Genomic DNA, 18527 nt, shown 5'->3' with positions numbered 1-18527 from the left:
TCGTGTGAGTGCCCATGTCCATGCCCATCGTGGCTGTGACCGTGGCCATGGCCAGGCACATCCTTATGCGAGCTGTCGTGCACGTCAATAGCGATTCTTGCCAGCGTGGTCAGGAACTCGGTGAATTTGATATGGCCATCATGATTCTTGTCGGCCTTCTCAAAGAGGATCTCTAGGTACTGTTCCAGGGGTATCTTGGGCTATGGCGGGGAAGAGCAAGAGACAGGTTGCATGAACCCAGGGAGCTGCAGGCTGGCGCTGCCTGCCCAACAGCCCCCCTGGCTCCTCACACACCGTCCCAGAGGCAGTGAAGAGCTAAATCCCTGGATTAGGGAGGGATTATTCAAAGCTCAAAAGCCACTCAGGGCCCCAGGGCATCAGGTGGGAGCCAGGGCCTGGCTAGGTGCCTGCCCCCCCTTGCCGTGGGCACCTCCAAGCCCCAGCACTGCTGTACATCGAGCTGGCCCAGCCCAGACCCACTTACTGGCTTGGTGTTTTTCAGGAAGTCGGCGGCTTGTTCTCTGAGCAGCTTCTTGAACTCATTCTTCTGCAGGTAGTCGTCCATGGGGTTCCGGAAGGAGTACTGGTGGTAGATGTTGATGATGCAGTCGAGCTCCTTCTCCAGCTGGGTCTTTGGCTTCATGTGTGAGTGGGAAACCTGGGAGCCAACAGAAAAATGCTTAAGGCTGAAAAAAAAGGGACTAGAGGTGACTCCATCCTGCCAGCAATGTCCACCCACCCTGCAAATGGACCCGTTTCTGGCGCAACCCTGAAACAGAGGCACCGCGGTGCTGGGCATGGTACATGCACAGAGCAAGCAGTGCCTCCCACCCATCTCTCATCTGAGCAGGGAAGAGGCAGGAAGCATTTCATGTCCCCACAAGACACAGGCACATTCTCAAGCTGCAGCATCATTGCCTCGCCATGGTCCTGGGACAGAGCAGGGGCCTGGTTCCCGACAGACCTGAAGCATCCAGGCGCCCTCCCCTCTCCCTGCAGCACCGTGCACAGCGCAACTGCAAGAAAGCCAGATGCAAAGACAGGTAAACTAGCAACTGCGGCTGCTTCTGGGCATACTTACTTCCATATTGAAGGCTGGGCAAGCTGCGGAGGACCGGCTCAGGAGGTGTGGTGCCTGCCGCACCAGCCAGGGGCCTTTTATACCCTCCTGAAGCTGCGAGTCTTGCTCACCATGTGGCACAATCGGCTTCTCTTGGCGGCAACACAGGGTGGTTGCACAATGCTCTCAGCACTGGCACACCCACCCAGGTGTTGTTTTCTGGAACTCGTACGGAAACAGACAGCTCCGGGGATAATTAAGAGGCCTTGCTGGGGAGTTTGCTGGCTGAGTCTTGAGGAGCTGGCTTGGGAGACACCAGGAAGTGATGGTCGGGAGGGCTGCAGGATGGGAGTTTGCAAATGCATCCGGTTCTCAGCCTGCAGCAGAAAACGAGTACCGCAGAGGGACACTGAGCACCACATCAGCAGGTGCCCAGCTGCTGTTGAGATCTATGATGTTGAGTGAAAGTTTGGGGGAGAAAGAGAACAGGAGTCCTGAGTGCAAAACAAGGGTCAGACCGGGGAATGGGGCAAAAGAAGCAGCTTGCTCCTTTGGGATCCCAGAGCTCTGGCTTCTCCCAGTGGATCAGTCAACGGAGACAAGCATGGGCTCCATTCTTGAACAACCTGGTGCTGGTTGTGGGATTCCTGATTCTCGTGCACGGGCGTGGAGCTGGGGAACACGGGGCAGCAAAGGGCCCCTTGGTCTTCCCAACCAGGCCTCGCATACACCAGCACCTGGGCACTGAGTGTGCGCTGAACGGGTCACACCCATGGGCCTGTCTGGTGCAGCTCATGGGCCCAGCTAGCTTTCCCCTGTCATAGATGAGGGTTGGAAGAGACCTCTGGAGGTCACATCTAATCCAACTCCCTGCTCCAAGCAGGACCAGTCCCAACTGCATCATCCCAGCCAAGGCTTGTCCAGCCAGGCCTTAAAATCCTCCAAGGATGGAGACTCCGCCACCTCTCTGAGAAGCCTGTTCCAGTGCTTCACCACCCTCCTAGTGAGAGAGTTTTTCTAATATCCAACTTCAACTTCCCTTGCTGCAACTTGGGCCCATTGCTCCTTATTCTGTCGTCTGCCCCCACTGAGAACAGTCCAGTTCCATCCTCTTTGGAGCGAGCCACCCTGCAGGTGAATGAATTGATGGATAAGTTTTTCACTACTCTACATACAGCAGCAATGGACATTTAATAGATGAGAGCTAGATCACAGGGCTGTGCAGATGAACTGAGGGGGCTGCACGCAGATAGAGGTGACAGCCGGGTGGGTGCATAGATTTAATAGATTTCATAGACATTAGGGCTGGAAGGGACCTCGGAAGATCATCAAGTCCAGCCCTCTGCCCCAGGGGCAGGAAGTCAGCTAGAGGATCCCAGCAAGATAGATGTCCACACTTTTGTTAAACGAGTCCAGAGTAGGTGCTTGCACCTACTCCAGTCTATTCCAGGCCTTTGGGGCTCGGACAGTAAAGAAGTTTTTCCTTATGTCCAGCCTGAAACGGTCTTGGAGGAGTTTGTGACCATTTGACCTTGTCATCCCTTGGGGCGCTCTGGTGAACAGGCGTTCCCCTAGATCCTGATGCACACCCATTGTATACTTATAGGCAGTCACCAGGTCCCCCCTAAGCCTGCACTTCTCCAGGCTGAAGAGTCCCATGGCTCTCAGCCTTTCATCATAGGGCCTGTTCTCCTGCCCTCTGATCATGCACGTGGCTCACCTCTGGACTCTGTCAAGCTTTTCCACATCCTTTTTAAATTGTGGAGCCCAGAACTGGATGCAGTACCCCAGCTGCAACCTCACCAAGGCCAAGTACAACAGGAGAATGACATCCTGGGATTTGCTCAAGAAGCATCTATGAATGCAAGCCAGAATTTTGCTCACTTTACCAGCTTCAACATCGCATTGGTGGCTCATATTCATCCTGTGGTCAATCATGACCCCCAAGTCTCTTTCTTGCCCCACAACCAGGCTAGTCCCTCGTAGTAGCCTCTCTGCTTTTGGCTTTGTCACCATCCGACAGGTGACCTGTTGCACCTGCCAAGAGCAAACCAAGGCCTTGCTTGCTAAGACCTCATCCCCAGCTGGATGCAGGAACCACTCAGGCTTTAGGGAAGGGTAAATCTCAGGCCATTAGTGCTGTCTTCAGGCCGGTCCCAGGTGGGTCACAGGTAGCCCAGCTTTCCAGGAGAGCGACACCCAGCCCCCTTGCCTCAGGCCCTGCCCAGTGTTGAGTAATGGCCTCCGTGCCCCATAGGAAAGACAAGGTTACCAGGAAGAGCACAGAGGCACCCCACACCCTTGGCCTCCAGTCAGCAGGGATTGTGCGGGGGGAGTTTCATAGGCCAGAAGCATTGCAGCTGGTCTGGCTTCAGCTGCCACTGCTCTGTGCCCAGCCTGCTTGGAGGCAGAGTGCCAGAGCCTCCCACAGCTCCCCTGGGTGATGATGGAGCATGGACAGGGGACAGCTGAGTCTCCCAGACCAGGCTCTGAGGCTTTCTGGAGAAAGCCAAGGAAAATGATGCCCCAGCAAAAATCAGCAATGAGGGCTGCCTGGGCCCATTATCAGCTGGTGCGCTGGCAGGGAAGGTCTCACCAGCCTCCCTGCATCAGCTAGGGGTGGCCCCATGTGATGCCCTCAGTTACAGGATGAAGGAGCCATGTAGGAGATGGGAGAGCACTTGTCCTTGGTCTCCACTGCAGCAAAAAGAGGTTGAGGGGGGTCTGTAAAGTCATGCAGGGTGTGAACCAAGTGAAGAGGGACCTGTGATGCACTGAGTCCCAGACCACCAGAACCCCTGATGTGAGCAGGAGCCGGGTTTGAAACACCCCAGGGAGGTATTTCTTGAGGCAGCATATCGTTAACTTGTGGAACTCACTGCTGCGAGAGGCTGTCGAGGTAGAGTGCAGCCAAAGACAGGCACATTCATGGGTGATAGAGCCATTACACCAAACAGCCAGGTATGGTCCAGCAGACTGGGGTGGTGGGTAAAGGGTCTGCCAAGGGATGCAGCATTCCAGATAGACCCTGTTCAAATACAGCCTCTGCTGTGATGTTCTGCTGATATCAGTGCCCTGCCCTATGACTGCCGGTTCATGACTGCTACAGGCCTGGCACCAAACCCCTGGGCTGCAATTCCAGCATTAACTATGCAGAAGCATCTGCAGATCCTGCCCCATGTGGGAGCAGAGGGATTAGTCCCTGCTTCCTCATTCTCCCCACACCCTTTCCTGAACACAAAGCTCCGGCTCAGCTTTGCACTCCCTGTCCTTCGAGCCAGGCCTTTCTCAACCGCTCTCCAAAGGCACAGAGCTGCCTTGCCTACACAGACATGTCTATGCTGGGGCCTCGCAATGTGGGTGGCATGTCCTGGCACTGTTCATTGTTTCCCTAATTGCTGCACACCCAAGATACGTTTAGGAATTATGTCCTTGACTTTGCCTTGCTGTTGGCACCGCTGCCTCTCCCAGGACCAGCCCCCCACCCTACTAGCTTGGCAGCCCCACGCATCCCCGTGCCCCAACCTTTTCCAGCATCCTCCACGTATCCTAAACCCTGCGCAGCCTGCAGGGAGGAATCCAAAGGTACACTGATGGTTGCTGGCTCACAGCTGGCTCTTGCAGCTGCAGTGTGTCCCTTGTCACCCACACCCCCTGCAACCATCCAAATCCTTCCACGTGCTTTGTGGGGAGCAAGGGTAAAGGGAGTCCACCTGTGGCCCTGCCAAAGCTCTGCATCGGGTGGAGACTTTACTGGCAGCACTTACCGTGGTTGCTACATCGTCCTAGGCTGTTTCATAGTGCCAAAGTCTGATGCTGGTGCCAAGGGCCCCAACTATGCTGTGAAGCCATTGCTGGATACCCTTGAGGTTCCCAAGCCCCGTTCCTAATTCAGCACTCGCTTCATGGGAGCAAAGACCGCTCCGCACAAATATCTGCAATCGGCTTCCCTCAGTTTGGAGATCAAAGCACTTCCCCAAGTCCTCACCCCTTTCTGGCCATCGTATACCCCCTGCCCCTGGTTTAATCCCCCAAACCTGCTGCCACATGTCCTTTCCACCCCAGTGGAAGAGGAGCCTTCACATGGGAAGGTAAATGCACATGTGCCTCCTGCTCCAACATGGCCATTAGCCACCAACCTTCCTGCCTTGCTTGCTAGGTCCTGCTCCCTAGGTTTGAAGCCCAGGAGGGACCTGCTGCTCTGATCTGTCCCATGTCACAGGGGAAGGCCCTGAATTCATGGCTGAACAAGACTGCAGATCCTGGAAAGGCCTCTGCCTTGCAAATGCACCATCATACGGAAAGCCATTGCAATGGTGAAGATGCCCATACTAGCCGAGGCTAATGAAGGGCTTTCTGTTCTGCACCTGGCATCCCTCCTCTCTCTCTTTTGTCCATTATAGCCTAATCACAGCTCCTGCTACAACGGTGCTAACAGGCCTATTGGAACAACAAGGATAGGGCCTCGGGGATGGTATAAAGCTGCCAGCAACCATGCTGTAAACTTGGCCTTGAGTTCTCCCCTGCTGGGGCAGCAGTTCTCCATCTTTCCCAGGCAGCTGCCCTGCTCCCAGGCCCCCCACCCTACTTCTACTGCAAGCCTGACTCTTCCAGCTGAGTTTCTATGTAACAGCTGCAGCCCACCAGCCCATGTTGGTGCCCGTTGAGAGAGATGCGATTGTCACAGAAACATAGAAAATGAAAGTTGGGAGGGATCTCAGCAGGTCACATCTAGTCCAACCTCCTGCTGAATCTAGTTGAGCCCCCTACTCAGAGCAGCCCCAGCCCCAACTACATCATCCCAGCTAAGGCTTTGTCTAGCTGGGTCTCTAAGGATGCAGCATCCACAACCTCTCTGGGTAGCCTCTTCTGCTGCTTTACTACCCTACTTGTGAGAAAGTTCTTCCTAATATCTAACCTAGGTTCAATAAGGACAAGTGCAAAGTCCTGCGCTTAGGGTGGAACAATCCAATACACTGGGACAGGCTGGGGGCTGACTGGGTGGGCAGCAGGTCTGCAGAAAAGGACCTGGAGGTGACAGTGAACAAGAAGCTGAATAGGAGCCAGCAGTGTGCCCTTGTTACCAAGAAGGCTAATGGCATCCTGGGCTGCATTGGTAGAAGTGTTGCCAGCAGATCGAGGGCAGTGATTCTTCCCCTCTATTTAGCACTGGTGAGGCCATATCTGGAGTCCTGTGTCCGGTTTGGGGCCCCCACTACAGAAAGGAAGTGTACATGCTGGAGAGAGTCCAGTGGAGGGCAATGAAAATGGCTGGGGGGGGCTGAGGGACAAGACTTGTGAGGAGAGGCTGAGGGAACTGGGTTTAATTAGTCTGCAGAAGAGAAGACTGAGGGGGGACTGAATAGCAGCTTTCAGCTCCCTGCAGGGTGATTGCAAAGAGGATGGAGCTGGACTGTTCTCAGCGGTGGCAGATGACAGAACAAGGAGCAATGGGCTCAAGTTGCAGACAGGGAAGTTATTAGGAAAAACTCTCTAGGAGGGTGGTGAAGCACTGGAACAGGTTACCCAGAGAGGTGGTGGGAGCTCCATCCTTCGCAGGTTTTAAGACCTGGCTAGATAAAACCTTGGCTGGAATGATATACTTGGGGCTGGTCCTGCTTTGAGCAGGGGGTTGGACTAGATGTGACCTCTTGAGGTCCCTTCCAGCCCTCATTATCTACAATTCTATAAACCTCCCTTGCTGCAAGTGGAGCCCATTGCTCCTTGTTCTGTCATCTGCCTGCACTGAGACCAGTAAATGCTTCAAACCCATTGACCCAGGGAAGGTGCGTTGACTAGGAAGTGAACGCAGGACTCCTGCATGGATGGCAGGAATCTGCGACTGACCAACCAATACCTTAGACAGGTCCAAGGAGCAGCCTAGCTCACGGCATCCACAAGAACCTCCTGGCTTGCTGCAGAGGCACAGGGTCCAGGGATACCAGAGTAGCATAAGCCTCTATGCTGATATATGGAAACACTGGTGACTATCATGTCAGGCCTGCGGGCACATACACGGGGACCTGCTGAGCCCTTGTGACAGATACAGAGGGAAAATCCACCTGCAGAAGCCAATTGCCAATGGGGCCAGGGTGTTGCCTGCAGTCACTTCCCTCCCAGATCTCCTGGCTGTGAAATTCCTAACCAGAGCCAGGCAGCTGCCCTGGCAGGTGGGGATTCCAGGCGTCTTGGCTACAAACTCCCAGTTGCAATTGCAGTTCATTGTGTGATGAGCTGGCTTCACCTTGCTGTATCAGTGAATAACTCAGAAGAAGCCACAAACTGATGTGCAAGCATTATTCCTGTGAACAGTATATTGCAGCAGTGCACTGGAGCTCTGTGAATTGAAACTCTTGATAGAGGTGATATATGTTATTAAACCAACTAGATAGTTGCAAAAAAAATCTTTATTTGAAAGTTTTCGGGCACACATGCAAAGTGTGAAAGCTTTCAGGTATAGGAGAGTACAAAGATTGTAAAATTTTGTCTAGGTGGAAATGAAAATTCATATTCATATGGGGCTCTGTTGTTCTTGGCACTGTACACCCCTAAGAAGAGACGATCTCTCCCCTCAACTCAGCAAAGTTCCTTCCAAACTAGGGCAAGGACAGGAGGGGAAACTGAGGCATAAGGCAGGAAAGGGTGTTTGCTAAGACCAGGGCAGAGGCAGGAACCTGCAATCCTGGCCTGTCCCCTGCTTTCCTGGATCACTTAATGTCCCTAACAAACAAGGAGGAAGGGTTGAGGCCTGTTTCCCAATTGACAGACCATGAACTTGGCAGCACTTGACCCCAATTGTCAAGTTCAGCTTCGGTTCCGCATCAAAAGGGCCTCATGAAGGATAAGGACTGCCCCCTCCTGGCCACAGGGAACAGATCCGCTCGGCCATGCTGGGATGTGATGAGAGATGCATGCATCAACCATAACTATTTGAGGAGGTCTAGTAAAAGACATCAGATTTACCCAAAGAACCTTGTCTACCCATGGCTACAATCCATCCCCCTGCACCAACCACAGGCAGCTCTGGCATCAGCCCTCCTCCCTCCTTCCATCACCACCTCCTGCTTCATCCAAGCATGCACAGGCCGCTGGCCGTTGTGAAGGCAGGGAATCCTTAATGCACACACCAAGATGCGGCACATCACCCTGGGCTGCCGGGAGGTTGGTGGTGACTCCTCCCATGGCCAAAAGCCAAGAGCTTCCCTGCCCCCCTGGACAGGAGCTATCACCACAAAGACACAGCCCGACCCATGATGCAGGTGGGTTCTCCTGCTGTGTTTCTGACTGGGGTTTGACCTCTCCATGCCTACTGAGTGCATCTCTGGAGCTGAGAGCCAGGCTTGGCATGGCACCTTTGGGGGCTTCCTGCAGCCTGTTCTCCTAAAAGACCCCCAGCTCCTCTGCTTCTGGGTCCCCTGGCCCATCACCCTGCAGCGAGCTGGAAAGGGAATTGCTAGGCTTGGGATACTGCAGGGAGCATGTCTCTGGACCTTGCACCCCAGTCCCTGCCCCAGCCAACCAGCAAAGCCAGAACCAAGGATGCCTTGTACCCCCGTACTGCCCGCAGAACAGGCATACACATGGCTTCCACCACTGGGCAGGTTGGTCTCGGTGCCTCAGTACCCCCTGGTCCAGTTATGGCTCTTGTCTGAGCACTATGGGTTGGCCGGCACCTTGGCTGAGCCTGGTCCCCATCCTACTGGCTCCCCATGAGCTGACCTGGTGCATTGCCCCTCTGGACCCGTCGTCTCCAATTCCATACTGAGTTGCTTTCCTGTCATGCCAGACACCGGGACCCCTCTGTGCCCGGTGCTGGACAAGCCCAGGACCATGCAAAAGGTAAGACACAAGACCCAAAGCAGGCCCAACCAGAACAGTAATGCCCAAGGGGCGCACATGTGTCAGGGCCAACTCACTGACACTGCCAATGTATTGCATGCCCAACAGACATTGAGTTACAGGCAGCAATGCAGAACAGAACAGAGAGTGAAAGAGAGAGAGGGATGGAGTGCGGGAGTGATGGAGGGATGAGCTGCTCTGCCCCCAGGTTCATTGCACTGCACTGTGCCCTGGAGGCAGCCGCGGCCAGAGCTCCCCAGGCCACAAGCGCCCTCAGAAACCAGAGCATCTGCTATCAACCCTGGGATCTTACACCGGCATCATGGTCCAGCCTGGGAAACGCCGTGGCTTCTCAGGACCATGGTCACCAGATCCGGGATGATGTGGGCAGTTGGCCAGAGCCCAGCGTAGTGTGAGCCTCCTGCAGAGCCGCAGCTGTTGCTCATCACCCCCCTACTCCCCCAGCTGCTACAACATAGGGGCAGAGATGCAGAGGGCATCAGGGCGGCCAGGGCATCCTCTAGCCCAGCCCTACCCCCATACTGCAGCCCCAGCAGTCTCAGGCATGCCCCCCTGCATTGCCAGGTCTCGGCCCTCCAGCCTCCTATGTGTGCTCAGTGCCAGAACAGCGAGGGGCTGAGGTGAGCTGAGCCCCTCAGTCCCAGGATGACATGCATCTGTCCAGGCCCCAGGGACATCAGGCTGTAGGGACCTGAGCCCGAGCTGCCTCCAGCAGTGCTGGCACCTGGGGCTCTGTGTGCATTGACCCTGGGCCCCCATGCATTGCCCCTGCTCAGTGTGCGCTGCCCCTGCCACAGCCCCCACAAATCATCCCCACGTCCCAGCATGCGGCACGGCCCCCCTCCATGCCCCATCCTGTCTGCTTCAGCCATGCCATGCCCAGCAGATTCCCGGCGGGCGCTTGCTCTTGGAAGGCAACAGAAGGGAGACGGAGCCCAGGGCAAGGCGTTACAAAAAAGCATTTATTTTCCAGCTTGGTGCCCAGGGCAGGCCCCTCCAGGTTGCCCCATCCCCAGCTATGGTTAGCATTTGTGCTTGGTCAGCTCTTCATGGTAGACCATGGCCATGGCTGCCAAGAAGGTGACGTACTCCTGGAAGTTCACCTCCTGGTCCTTGTTGTGATCCAGGGTGGCCATGAGCTTGGTGATCTCAGCATCCTTCAGTTTCTGGAGCAGGGAGGAAGCATTAGGTGTGTTAACATGTTCAGCGTGTGACCCTCAACAGGCATTGGCTGGCCTCACCCTCCAAAATGCAGAACCCGGTGAGCGCCGCTAAGGGGCTCACACCCCCTTTAAAAGGATAGGGCCCTCATTGCTATACTCTGCATGGGAGCAGCTAAGAAGCTGGGCTTCAAAAGAAACCCAAAACATCCAACCCAGGCTCCCCACCATGCCCCCGCGGAGTATAGGAATGAGGGGACTCTCCCTTTAAAGGGTGTGTGAGCTCTCTTGCCCAAAAAGCTTACAAAGAACTTTTTTCCAACTATTTAGTTGGTCTAATAACAAATATCACATCTACCCGAAGAATCTTGCCTGCCTGAGCCCTCTGGCGGCACTCACTGGGTTCTGCACTGGAGCAGGGCTGTGCACGTCCTAGGGTTGCTAAGCCAGGCCGTTAGTCACCACGCGGATTCTTTGCATTGCTGTCCTCTGCATCATGAATAGGTGTGGCAGCCCGCCGCCAAATGGGGAGTGGGCCCGCTGTTCTGGCCTTGCACCCTCATGCACACATTCAGACAGGCATGCACATACATGCATGCACACGGTTGCACACACAACTTCCTGAGCCAGACACTGATAACCCCAGGGGGAGTCTCTGCTGGGTAGATTCTCCAGCTGGGCCATGAGCTAGGGGCAGTTGGGACACTACCAAATCCCCAAATCCTACTGCCCCCCACGGGTGTGATGTCAAGCTGTTGGCTGGAGCCTTGGGAAAGCAGGGTTCCTTCCCAGCTCTGCTACTGACTTCCTAGGTGACCTTGGGCAAGTCCCCTCGCCACTCTCCCATCTCTGCCCTCCTCCAGGCCAGGGCCATCTGCGCTTAGCACCAGGGGGGCTGATCTGGGCCCGGGTGACTGGGCCTCTGCAGGTGCCAGGCTTTGGCCTCTGGGATGCTACCAAACTCTGCTGCCCCCAGCCCCACTCACCGGGCCAAGGCTGAGCTCCTTCTGGACGAGTTCCTTCAGCTCCTGCTTGCTCAGTGTGTTCTTATCGCCTTCCTTCCCTGAGTACTTGTGGAAGACATGCACCAAGGTCCCGATGGCCTGGTCCAGGGTGCACGACATGGTTGCGGGGTGGATCTGGGTGGGGGCAGAGATGCCTGTGAGCCGCAGCAGGGGCCAGGGGGGGCTGGACATGGGACGGAGCAAGGACAGGGAGACCGCACAGGTGCCCATGGCTCTCTGGCATGGCTGATCCAGGGATATCCAGGGTCTGCTGTGCAACCTTGATGCTCCCAGGAAAAGCGGGGTGGGGGCTCCAAGACACCTTGGGGATGGGCACGGGGAAAGGACAGGAGAGAAGGGGTAGGGCCTGGCTCTGAGCAGAGATCCAGGGAGTGCCACATGGATCCCAAACCGGGGCACCCTGACTGGCCGCAGGCCTTTGAGGACCCCAGGGAAGGGAGCGAAGCAGGGTGGAGGCACTGGGGAGCGGGAAAGGCAGACCCACCGCTCACCCCCCTGGTTGCTCTCAGGCTTAGTGGGGCCCAGGCATGAAGCACAGGGCAGGGTGGGGACCAAACCCTGAACCCTGTAGCTCCACGTTGAGAGACAGTCGGAGCCAGTGCCTTCTCGCCCGCTGCCACAGGGTGTCAGCCGAGACCTACCCGGACAGCTGCCAGCATGGCTGTTGTGCAAGGAGCCACACCCCACCGGGGCATAGCAGTCCCCCCACATCGCCCAGGTCCCCCCCCAGGTTTTTGGGACCCTGCTGCCCCCAGAAGCACTGTCTGTGCCTGGGAAACCCAGGTACAAAGCTCCTGCAGGTATTGGGGACTGCTAGGGGACCCTGCAAACCCAGCTGGAGAGAGCTGGGGGGAGGACGGGGTCCTTTGGGGCAGGAGCAATGAGGTCAGAGGTAGAGAAAGGGAGTCCTGGCCTCTCTGTCCAGATATGGTCCCTCGAGCCAGCTCCAGAACTGCTGCCAGGGAGGGCGTGGGGCATGGGCACAGCTGGAAGAGGGTGCAGCCACAGCTGGCGGGGCAATGGCAGCAGTCTGGAGGAAAGGGAAAGCACCAACTTACCAAATGAACCGGAGAGAAGCGAGGAGAGGAGAGCAGAGGAGAGCGTGGGATGAGGCTCCAGGCAGCAGGCAGCCTTTATAGATGGGGCTCGGTGCCCCCCCACACACACACCTCCCAGGATGCTGGGGAAGCCCTGCCCCTCTACACAAGCCCTGCCCCTACTGCCCCGGACACTACCCAGTGCCATGGACCCTGCCCCACCACACCCAGCCACCCACCACACACCGGCCCGTGCCAACTGGGCTCTGGGGCAGGGTGGAGGTGGGTCCCCATGGTGACACCCTTCACAGGCCACAGGCTAGTGCTGCCACAGATCCCTGCCCCCCCCTGTAGCAGCAGGGCCCCAGGAGTCTTTGCAGGGGCTGTCTCACTTCCCCCCCCGCCCCCGCCCCCGCCATGCATCCTCTCATGTGGGGCGGGGGCATCACCCCCTGCCCTATCTGCCCCTCCCCTGCACGGGGGTTTCCTCTGTGTCCCTCCCCATGGCTCGGAGCCAGAACCCCGCTGGAAAGGGACCGGAGTGGAAAAAACAACCTCAGGCGAGCAGCAGGCGGAAAGCTCTTTATTGAAGGCAGCTGCGCTGCAGCCCAGGCCAAGGGACCTGGGCGTGGGGGGCTCTGCTACTTGCCATCCTGCTGGAAGAAGTCGTTGTAAGCCATGCACAGGGCGGACAAGAAAGCCGAGTACTCCTTGAAGTCGATCTCGTCATCGCTGTTCTTGTCCAGGGTCTTCATCAGCTCGTCAATGTTGCGCTCCTTCATTTTCTGCAGAGTGGGGCCCAGCCGATCACACGCAGCCCCTGGGCTCATGCCAGGGACAGGGAAACCCAGGGGGGTATGGTGGGTATAGCAGGGAGGACTTCACCCTGCAGCGTTGGAAGGCCCCGATCCCGGACAGAAAGGGGCACCCCCGCCGCAGCCCCTCACCCAGCTCTCACCTGGCCCAGCCCCAGCTCGTTCTTCACCAGTGCCTTCAGCTCCCCCCGGCTCAAGGTGAACTTGTCACCCTCTTTCCCCGAGTACTTGTGGAAGGTGAGGACCAGGGTGGCCAGGGCTTTCTCCAGGGGGGTCTCCATGCCACCTGCAAGGGAGAAGGGGACGCGGGGAGCAGAAGCGCGACACCGGGGTGAAGACCCTTGGGGCTGCTCAGCTCAGGAAGAGCAGCAGGATGCGGGTTGTGGGGAATAAAGCCTAGCGAGACCCAGGGACATGGCCCAGGTCATTGAGGGGGCAGTGGCAGGGCAGGGGATTGAGCTCAGCTCCCGGCCTTCCACCCAATCTCTGGACAGCAGTAGAGGTTTCGCAGGGCCAGGCCCCCCACCCCCTCCAGCACAGCCATTGTGTGTGCAGCCCCTTGCACCGCAGCCTTTGGCCTTGGTGGGTGCTTACAGCAACGGGCACCAGCTCTCCTGGCCCAGCTCATCAAAGCCCAGGCCCATGCCCCTGAAATCCACCACGTGGGTCCTTCACTGTTAGCAACGTGGTGAGCAAACAGCAGATGCCCGCAAACCGCCAGGCAGGGTGTGGCTCCACTGCCCTGGGGCACCTGACTCATTCACACCCAGACCAGGTGGGTCCTATTGAGGAGGCCTTTCAAAAAGGCTTAGGAGGGATTAGGTGCCTTTTTACACCTGGGCTTCTCCCGGTAACAGCCTTTGCCCCAGCTCAGTGGGACAAAAGAACGGGGGCTCACCCTCCCCCCCTGCCCTGCAAGGCTGGGAACACAGGAAAGAAGCCTCCAGGGTGCAGGGGGAGGTGGAACTAACCCCATGCCCCAGGCCCAGGCACCACTGGGCACTGGGGACTCTGAATAGGTGGGGGGGTAGGAAAGGCACAGCTGCCCCATCTGCCCGGGACCCCCTGGGTCATGCGGTTACCATCCTGCTGGACCAGCAGCCCCTTGCAGAAGCATTAGAGCCAGCAGCTGCTGCACGTCTGGAGAGGGCAGGACAGAGAAGTCCCCAAGCCAGCCTATCCCCCCATCTCACCAGCCCAGCTGATGGCATCAAACTCCCCAACCTACCAAAGAGGAGATCACGGGTACAGAGAGTCCAGGGCAGGGCAGGCAGCTCCTCTTATACCCTCCTGGCTCAGGCACCAATGGAAAGTGGATGCAGTTGCCAGGATCCTGGCTCCCCAGGGTCACCGCCTGCCCATGCTTGTGGGGTGCAGTCAGGGCACGGCCTTGGAGCCAGATGGCCCCTGCACCCACTGCCCGGGGCAGCCTGGGGTTACCCCTCAGCTCACAGCTCCCCCAAAGCAAATCCAGAGCAGAATCTGGCCCCATGCAGAGGGGATGGGAGGGAAGGGGGCAGCTGGGGCATGATGTAGAGGATGTTCCCAAGGACATTGCTGTCTCCATGGCAGTGCCAGCTCCTGGCACCAGGGATTTCAGCAAGCAGGATGCTCCAGAGGGGCAGAGCCCTGTTGCTTAGCAATGCCCAGCTGGGGAGATGCAGAGCCAGAGGCAGGGGGTGGGCAGCAAGGGCCCAGGACAGGTGCCCGGCAGGAGCCAAGGGTTTGCTGTGGGGGGCTGCTGGAACTGTCCAAGCCCCGTCATGCAGCAGCCATGGCTCCATCCGGTGGAGTTGGACCACAGGCACTGCTGCCTCCCTGTGGGTGACCCCAGGGCCACACAGCCAGCTGCCCTGGAGTGCTGCGGCCCAGCCCCTCACCCTGGCCTTGGGACCCCATGGTCACTGAGCTGGGGGGAAGGGGCTGCAGCAGGCTCTGGCTCTGCAATAAACTCACCCAGGTAGGAAAGGACTTATGGGGTCACCTGCCAAGATGGATCCCCCTGGAGCGGGGTAGAGCCTAGGAGGAGCTCCCCTTGCTGCCAGCAGTTGAGGGCTGCTGTCCTGGAGTTGGAAGGAGCAAAGCCCCCGACCCCGGTCTGCTGCACTTTTCCCTGTGCCTGGATCGGACCCCTGCTCTTTTGGGCAAAGCTGGCAGAAACCCTTGAAGACCCCACAGGGACCTTTACCCACCCCCACGACTCCATGTGCAACACAGTCTGGGAACCAGTTACACAGTCAAAGACACACACGGGACTCTGGAAGTGACTTTATTGCACGGGCTCTCGAGGCAGTGGTGAGCAATGCAGCGGGGGTCCCAGGAGGGACCCACGCAGGACAGCCCAGGCCCAGGGCGATCACTTCCTCCGTGGCATCTTGTCGGGGCAGCCCTCAAAGTTGTCGTTGCACATCATGGCAGCGCAGGCCAGGAAGGTAGCATACTCCTGGAAGTCCACCTCGTTGTCGCGGTTGCTATCCAGGTTGCTCAGCATCTTCTGGAAGCTGGCATCATCCGTCTTTTTCTGCCAGGGGGAAGGAGGTGGGAGCAGGGTTCAGCCTGGCCCAGAAATGCTCTGCACTCCTCCTGCAGCTCGGGGCATCACCCACCTCCCTCCACCCCATCATCCGCGTGTACCCGCCCCAGGCAGAACTGTTTGGGACAGGACATGGGCACCTCCTGCCCCCCTCCCCTCTCCAAAGGGGCAGAATAGATTTATCTGAGAATAAATCCCAGAGCAGGGAACGAGCCCCCTCTGCAAGAGGCCACTGGACCCCTTCACAGGGGCAGACAGGGCTCCCGTGCCCAGGTCCCAGCACCGCCCCCAGTGCCTGGGGGTCCCGGTCCCCCCACTCACACTGATGAAGCTGGGCAGCTCCTTCAGCATCAGGTCCTTGAGCTCGGCCTTGTTGAGCTTCAACTTGTCGCCTTCCTTCCCCGAGTACTTGTGGAAGGTGGAGACAATCACTTGCAGTGCCTGCTCCAGGGGATGCGCCATGGCAGATCTGGGAGCTAGAGATGTGGGGAGGGGGCTGCTTAGAGCACGGCCCGAAGCAGAGGGCTCCCTACCAAGCTGGGACCAGCTGGCCCAGGGGTTAAGGGTGCAGGGATGGAAGCAGATTTGAATATATTTGAGTGCCTTTGCATAGGAGGAGCACAGGCAAGGTACCCGAGTCCTGTCTTTTGTGGCGTGCCCAGCTCTCCCAGCATCCCCGCCAAGCCCTCCGGTCACAGACCCTTCACCTAGGCCCATGGGACAAGTGCTAAGTGCCTATAGCCTGGCCCTGCCCAGCATCCCCAGAGGGAGGGCCCCCACCTGCTAATTGCACCAAGGCAGGAGGATGTGTCACCGTTTCCTACCCGCTCCCAAGCCTCCCCTGAGGTCATGTGGGCAGCACAGATGGGCGTTGGCAGCCAGCGCCAACTGCAATGACAGCCCGGGGGCTGGAGGCTTAGCAGGAGCACAGCTGGAGGGACCGAGCAATGACAGCCTGAGGGCTGGAGGCTTAGCAGGAGCACAGCTGGAGGGACTGAGCAATGACAGCCTGAGGGCTGGGGGCTTAGCAGAAGAACAGCTGTGGGGGGCAGGCAATGACAGCCTGGGGGCTGGGGGCACAACGGGAATACAACGGGGGGCGCAAGTACTGCAGACCCCAGCCAGGCTGCTGCATGAGCCCAGACTCCAGAGGAGGCATCACCCTTTGCGTGGGTCCGGGGAGGCCCTTTGCAGCCCTGGCTGTGTCAGAGCAGAGCCCCAGACCTCCACTAACCCCAAAACTGCCTGGATGCAGAGGGCAGCTCTGAGACCCAGGCTAAGTGGGGAACCCATGCCCGCCTTCGCCACCCCAGCTCGGGATCATCTACATCTGCTGCAGCAAAGGCAGCACCCCCTTCTCCCAAACCGCAGGGCTGACCGTGTCCCCAGCCCCACATGCACAAACCACCGGCAGCTGGAGCAGCTGAAGCCCCAAGCATCTCAATAAAACAAACCACTTACCAAGGCAGCGAGGCAGGAAATAGGCTGACAGATGCTGGCCGGACAAGCGGCTGAGCAAAAACCCTCAGTATTTATAGTCAGCGTACATGACTGGGGACACCCCCTCCGGCTCTGGAAATTAAAGCAAGGCCAATGAGCGGAGGAGCGCCCAAACGTCCTGGCAGGCATTGGCTACAAGGGGCTGGGGAGCCCTGGGCCCCATGTCCTGCCCTCCCCTCGGGCCCAATTCTGGGCAGAGAAGAATGGGCGGATGCAGCCACTGCCCCGGTGGGTGCGAGAGGCACCGACTGGCCATGGGGTGTATCTGCAGGGGAGGGAGTGGAACAGCCTGGACAAGAGCAGGAAACAAAATGAGGGACGAACTGGGGGAGTCAGAGCTTAATGAGTCTTTGCAATCCCTGGTGGGGGGGGGGGGATGAGCATGGGGTGGATGAACACATGCATGGACATGGGGGGACAAGGCAGCGTGGGATGGCTGCTCAGGTGAGTCAATGGCCATCATCCAAGATCTCCCTTACCCCTCTCTGTCTAAAGCACCCCAAATCGGATAAACCTGCCATGTGTCCAGGTGGCTCCAGTCCGCAGCCATACTCCTGCCTGGCCCCCCTCCCCCCACGCTTTGCCCCGAGATGCTTCAGGGAGAAAGGGCCCAGGAAGCATGAAACAGTGACAAGGGCTTCATCAAGCCAAGGCGTCTATTCACGCGTCACCTACCCTGGTCACGCAGGGGAGGAAACCCTAGGACAGCTCAATCACAGCTGCATAGGAAATGCCTGCCCTACCCGGCACGGCCCGATCATGGACACGCATTTGCTCCAAGGGTTAATCCCAGCTAGCATGAAGCGATGGGAAGCATCCGCAGCTCCATGACGCACAGTGCCCGAGCTGCTGTTTCGGGGTTTTTTTCATTTTTTTTAACTGAAATTGGAGGCAGCTGCCTTGCGTTTCATAACGGTGGGAGGGCGGTGCCGCTGAGTTGTGTAACCAGATGCTGGTCTGGCCTGGGCTGTATTCTTCCACTGAGCGTCGCAGGCCCCGCGGTCCTGGTCACGTGCCAGAGCATCCCCCTGAGCTGGGTGGACCAGGCCAGTGGGGTTGGAGCAGGGGTTACAGGCTTGATGCCCTGCCAAAGCCTGGGAAGGTCACATCCCTGCAGCAGGGAAGTCCCTGCAGCAAGCCACACGGGGACCGCCAGGTCTTGCCCACCCAGGCCTGTCTTTGCCATTAGCCCCATAGGCAGGTCTCTGGGGTCAAACCCTGATGGTGTCCACACAGACCCAGCATGACCTTAATCTGCATCCTCCTTCCTGCAATGCGGCCAGCTCAGAGCATAGGTGCAAGCCGGGATGGGGCGAAGCTGCAATGCTTGGAGATGCCCCGGGTGGATCAGAGGCCACAGGGCAAACTGCAGGCATGAAAGCAAAGCTGCTGCAACCTAGAGGCATCTCCCAGCACCCCAGCATCCTTGGAGCCTGGGTCAAGGCAAGCTCCAGAGCCAGGGGCAGGCAGGATCTCCCAGGAGACAGGGCTGGAAATGGGCCCAGAGCTGTACCAGTCTGCCCCCCCGGCCCCGCTC

The 18527-nt window shown here is 58.0% G+C and overlaps 4 protein-coding genes across 5 annotated transcripts; all 4 read right to left on the bottom strand.

Annotated features, from left to right (window-relative positions):
- Nucleotides 1-5: 5 nt before the first annotated feature.
- LOC102374667 (protein S100-A9-like) lies at nt 6-1224 on the bottom strand (the record flags this gene model as incomplete). The annotated part of the gene is made up of 3 exons (XM_006031015.3): nt 1082-1224; nt 485-658; nt 6-200 (listed from the first exon to the last, which is right to left on the bottom strand). Coding segments are annotated over exons 1-3 (375 nt in total), but the record flags the coding sequence as incomplete, so codon positions are not given.
- Nucleotides 1225-9861: 8637 nt separating this feature from the next.
- On the bottom strand, nt 9862-12278 carry S100A6 (S100 calcium binding protein A6). The gene is made up of 3 exons (XM_006030971.2): nt 12164-12278; nt 11067-11219; nt 9862-10086 (listed from the first exon to the last, which is right to left on the bottom strand). The coding sequence occupies exons 2-3, from the start codon at nt 11202-11204 to the stop codon at nt 9943-9945; spliced, it is 282 nt and encodes a 93-aa protein (XP_006031033.1). The 5' UTR covers nt 11205-11219; nt 12164-12278; the 3' UTR covers nt 9862-9942.
- A 440-nt stretch (nt 12279-12718) lies between these two features.
- Nucleotides 12719-14195, bottom strand: S100A5 (S100 calcium binding protein A5). 2 transcript variants are annotated; one of them, XM_006030970.1, is made up of 3 exons: nt 14186-14195; nt 13101-13243; nt 12719-12927 (listed from the first exon to the last, which is right to left on the bottom strand). In XM_006030970.1, the coding sequence occupies exons 2-3, from the start codon at nt 13236-13238 to the stop codon at nt 12784-12786; spliced, it is 282 nt and encodes a 93-aa protein (XP_006031032.1). In that variant the 5' UTR covers nt 13239-13243; nt 14186-14195; the 3' UTR covers nt 12719-12783. The 2 variants fall into 2 exon arrangements, with proteins under 2 accessions (XP_006031032.1, XP_006031031.2); XM_006030969.2 differs by lacking the exon at nt 14186-14195 and adding an exon at nt 13552-13717.
- A 1014-nt stretch (nt 14196-15209) lies between these two features.
- On the bottom strand, nt 15210-17068 carry LOC102383232 (protein S100-A4). The gene is made up of 3 exons (XM_006030968.3): nt 16952-17068; nt 15812-15966; nt 15210-15478 (listed from the first exon to the last, which is right to left on the bottom strand). The coding sequence occupies exons 2-3, from the start codon at nt 15950-15952 to the stop codon at nt 15314-15316; spliced, it is 306 nt and encodes a 101-aa protein (XP_006031030.1). The 5' UTR covers nt 15953-15966; nt 16952-17068; the 3' UTR covers nt 15210-15313.
- Between the last annotated feature and the right edge of the window lie 1459 nt (nt 17069-18527).

Source organism: Alligator sinensis, unplaced genomic scaffold, assembly GCF_000455745.1.
Source record: "Alligator sinensis unplaced genomic scaffold, ASM45574v1 scaffold1165_1, whole genome shotgun sequence".
Taxonomy (NCBI): domain Eukaryota; kingdom Metazoa; phylum Chordata; order Crocodylia; family Alligatoridae; genus Alligator; species Alligator sinensis.
The sequence above is the reverse complement of the archived record's forward strand: the minus strand, read 5'-3'. Positions and strand labels throughout refer to the sequence as shown.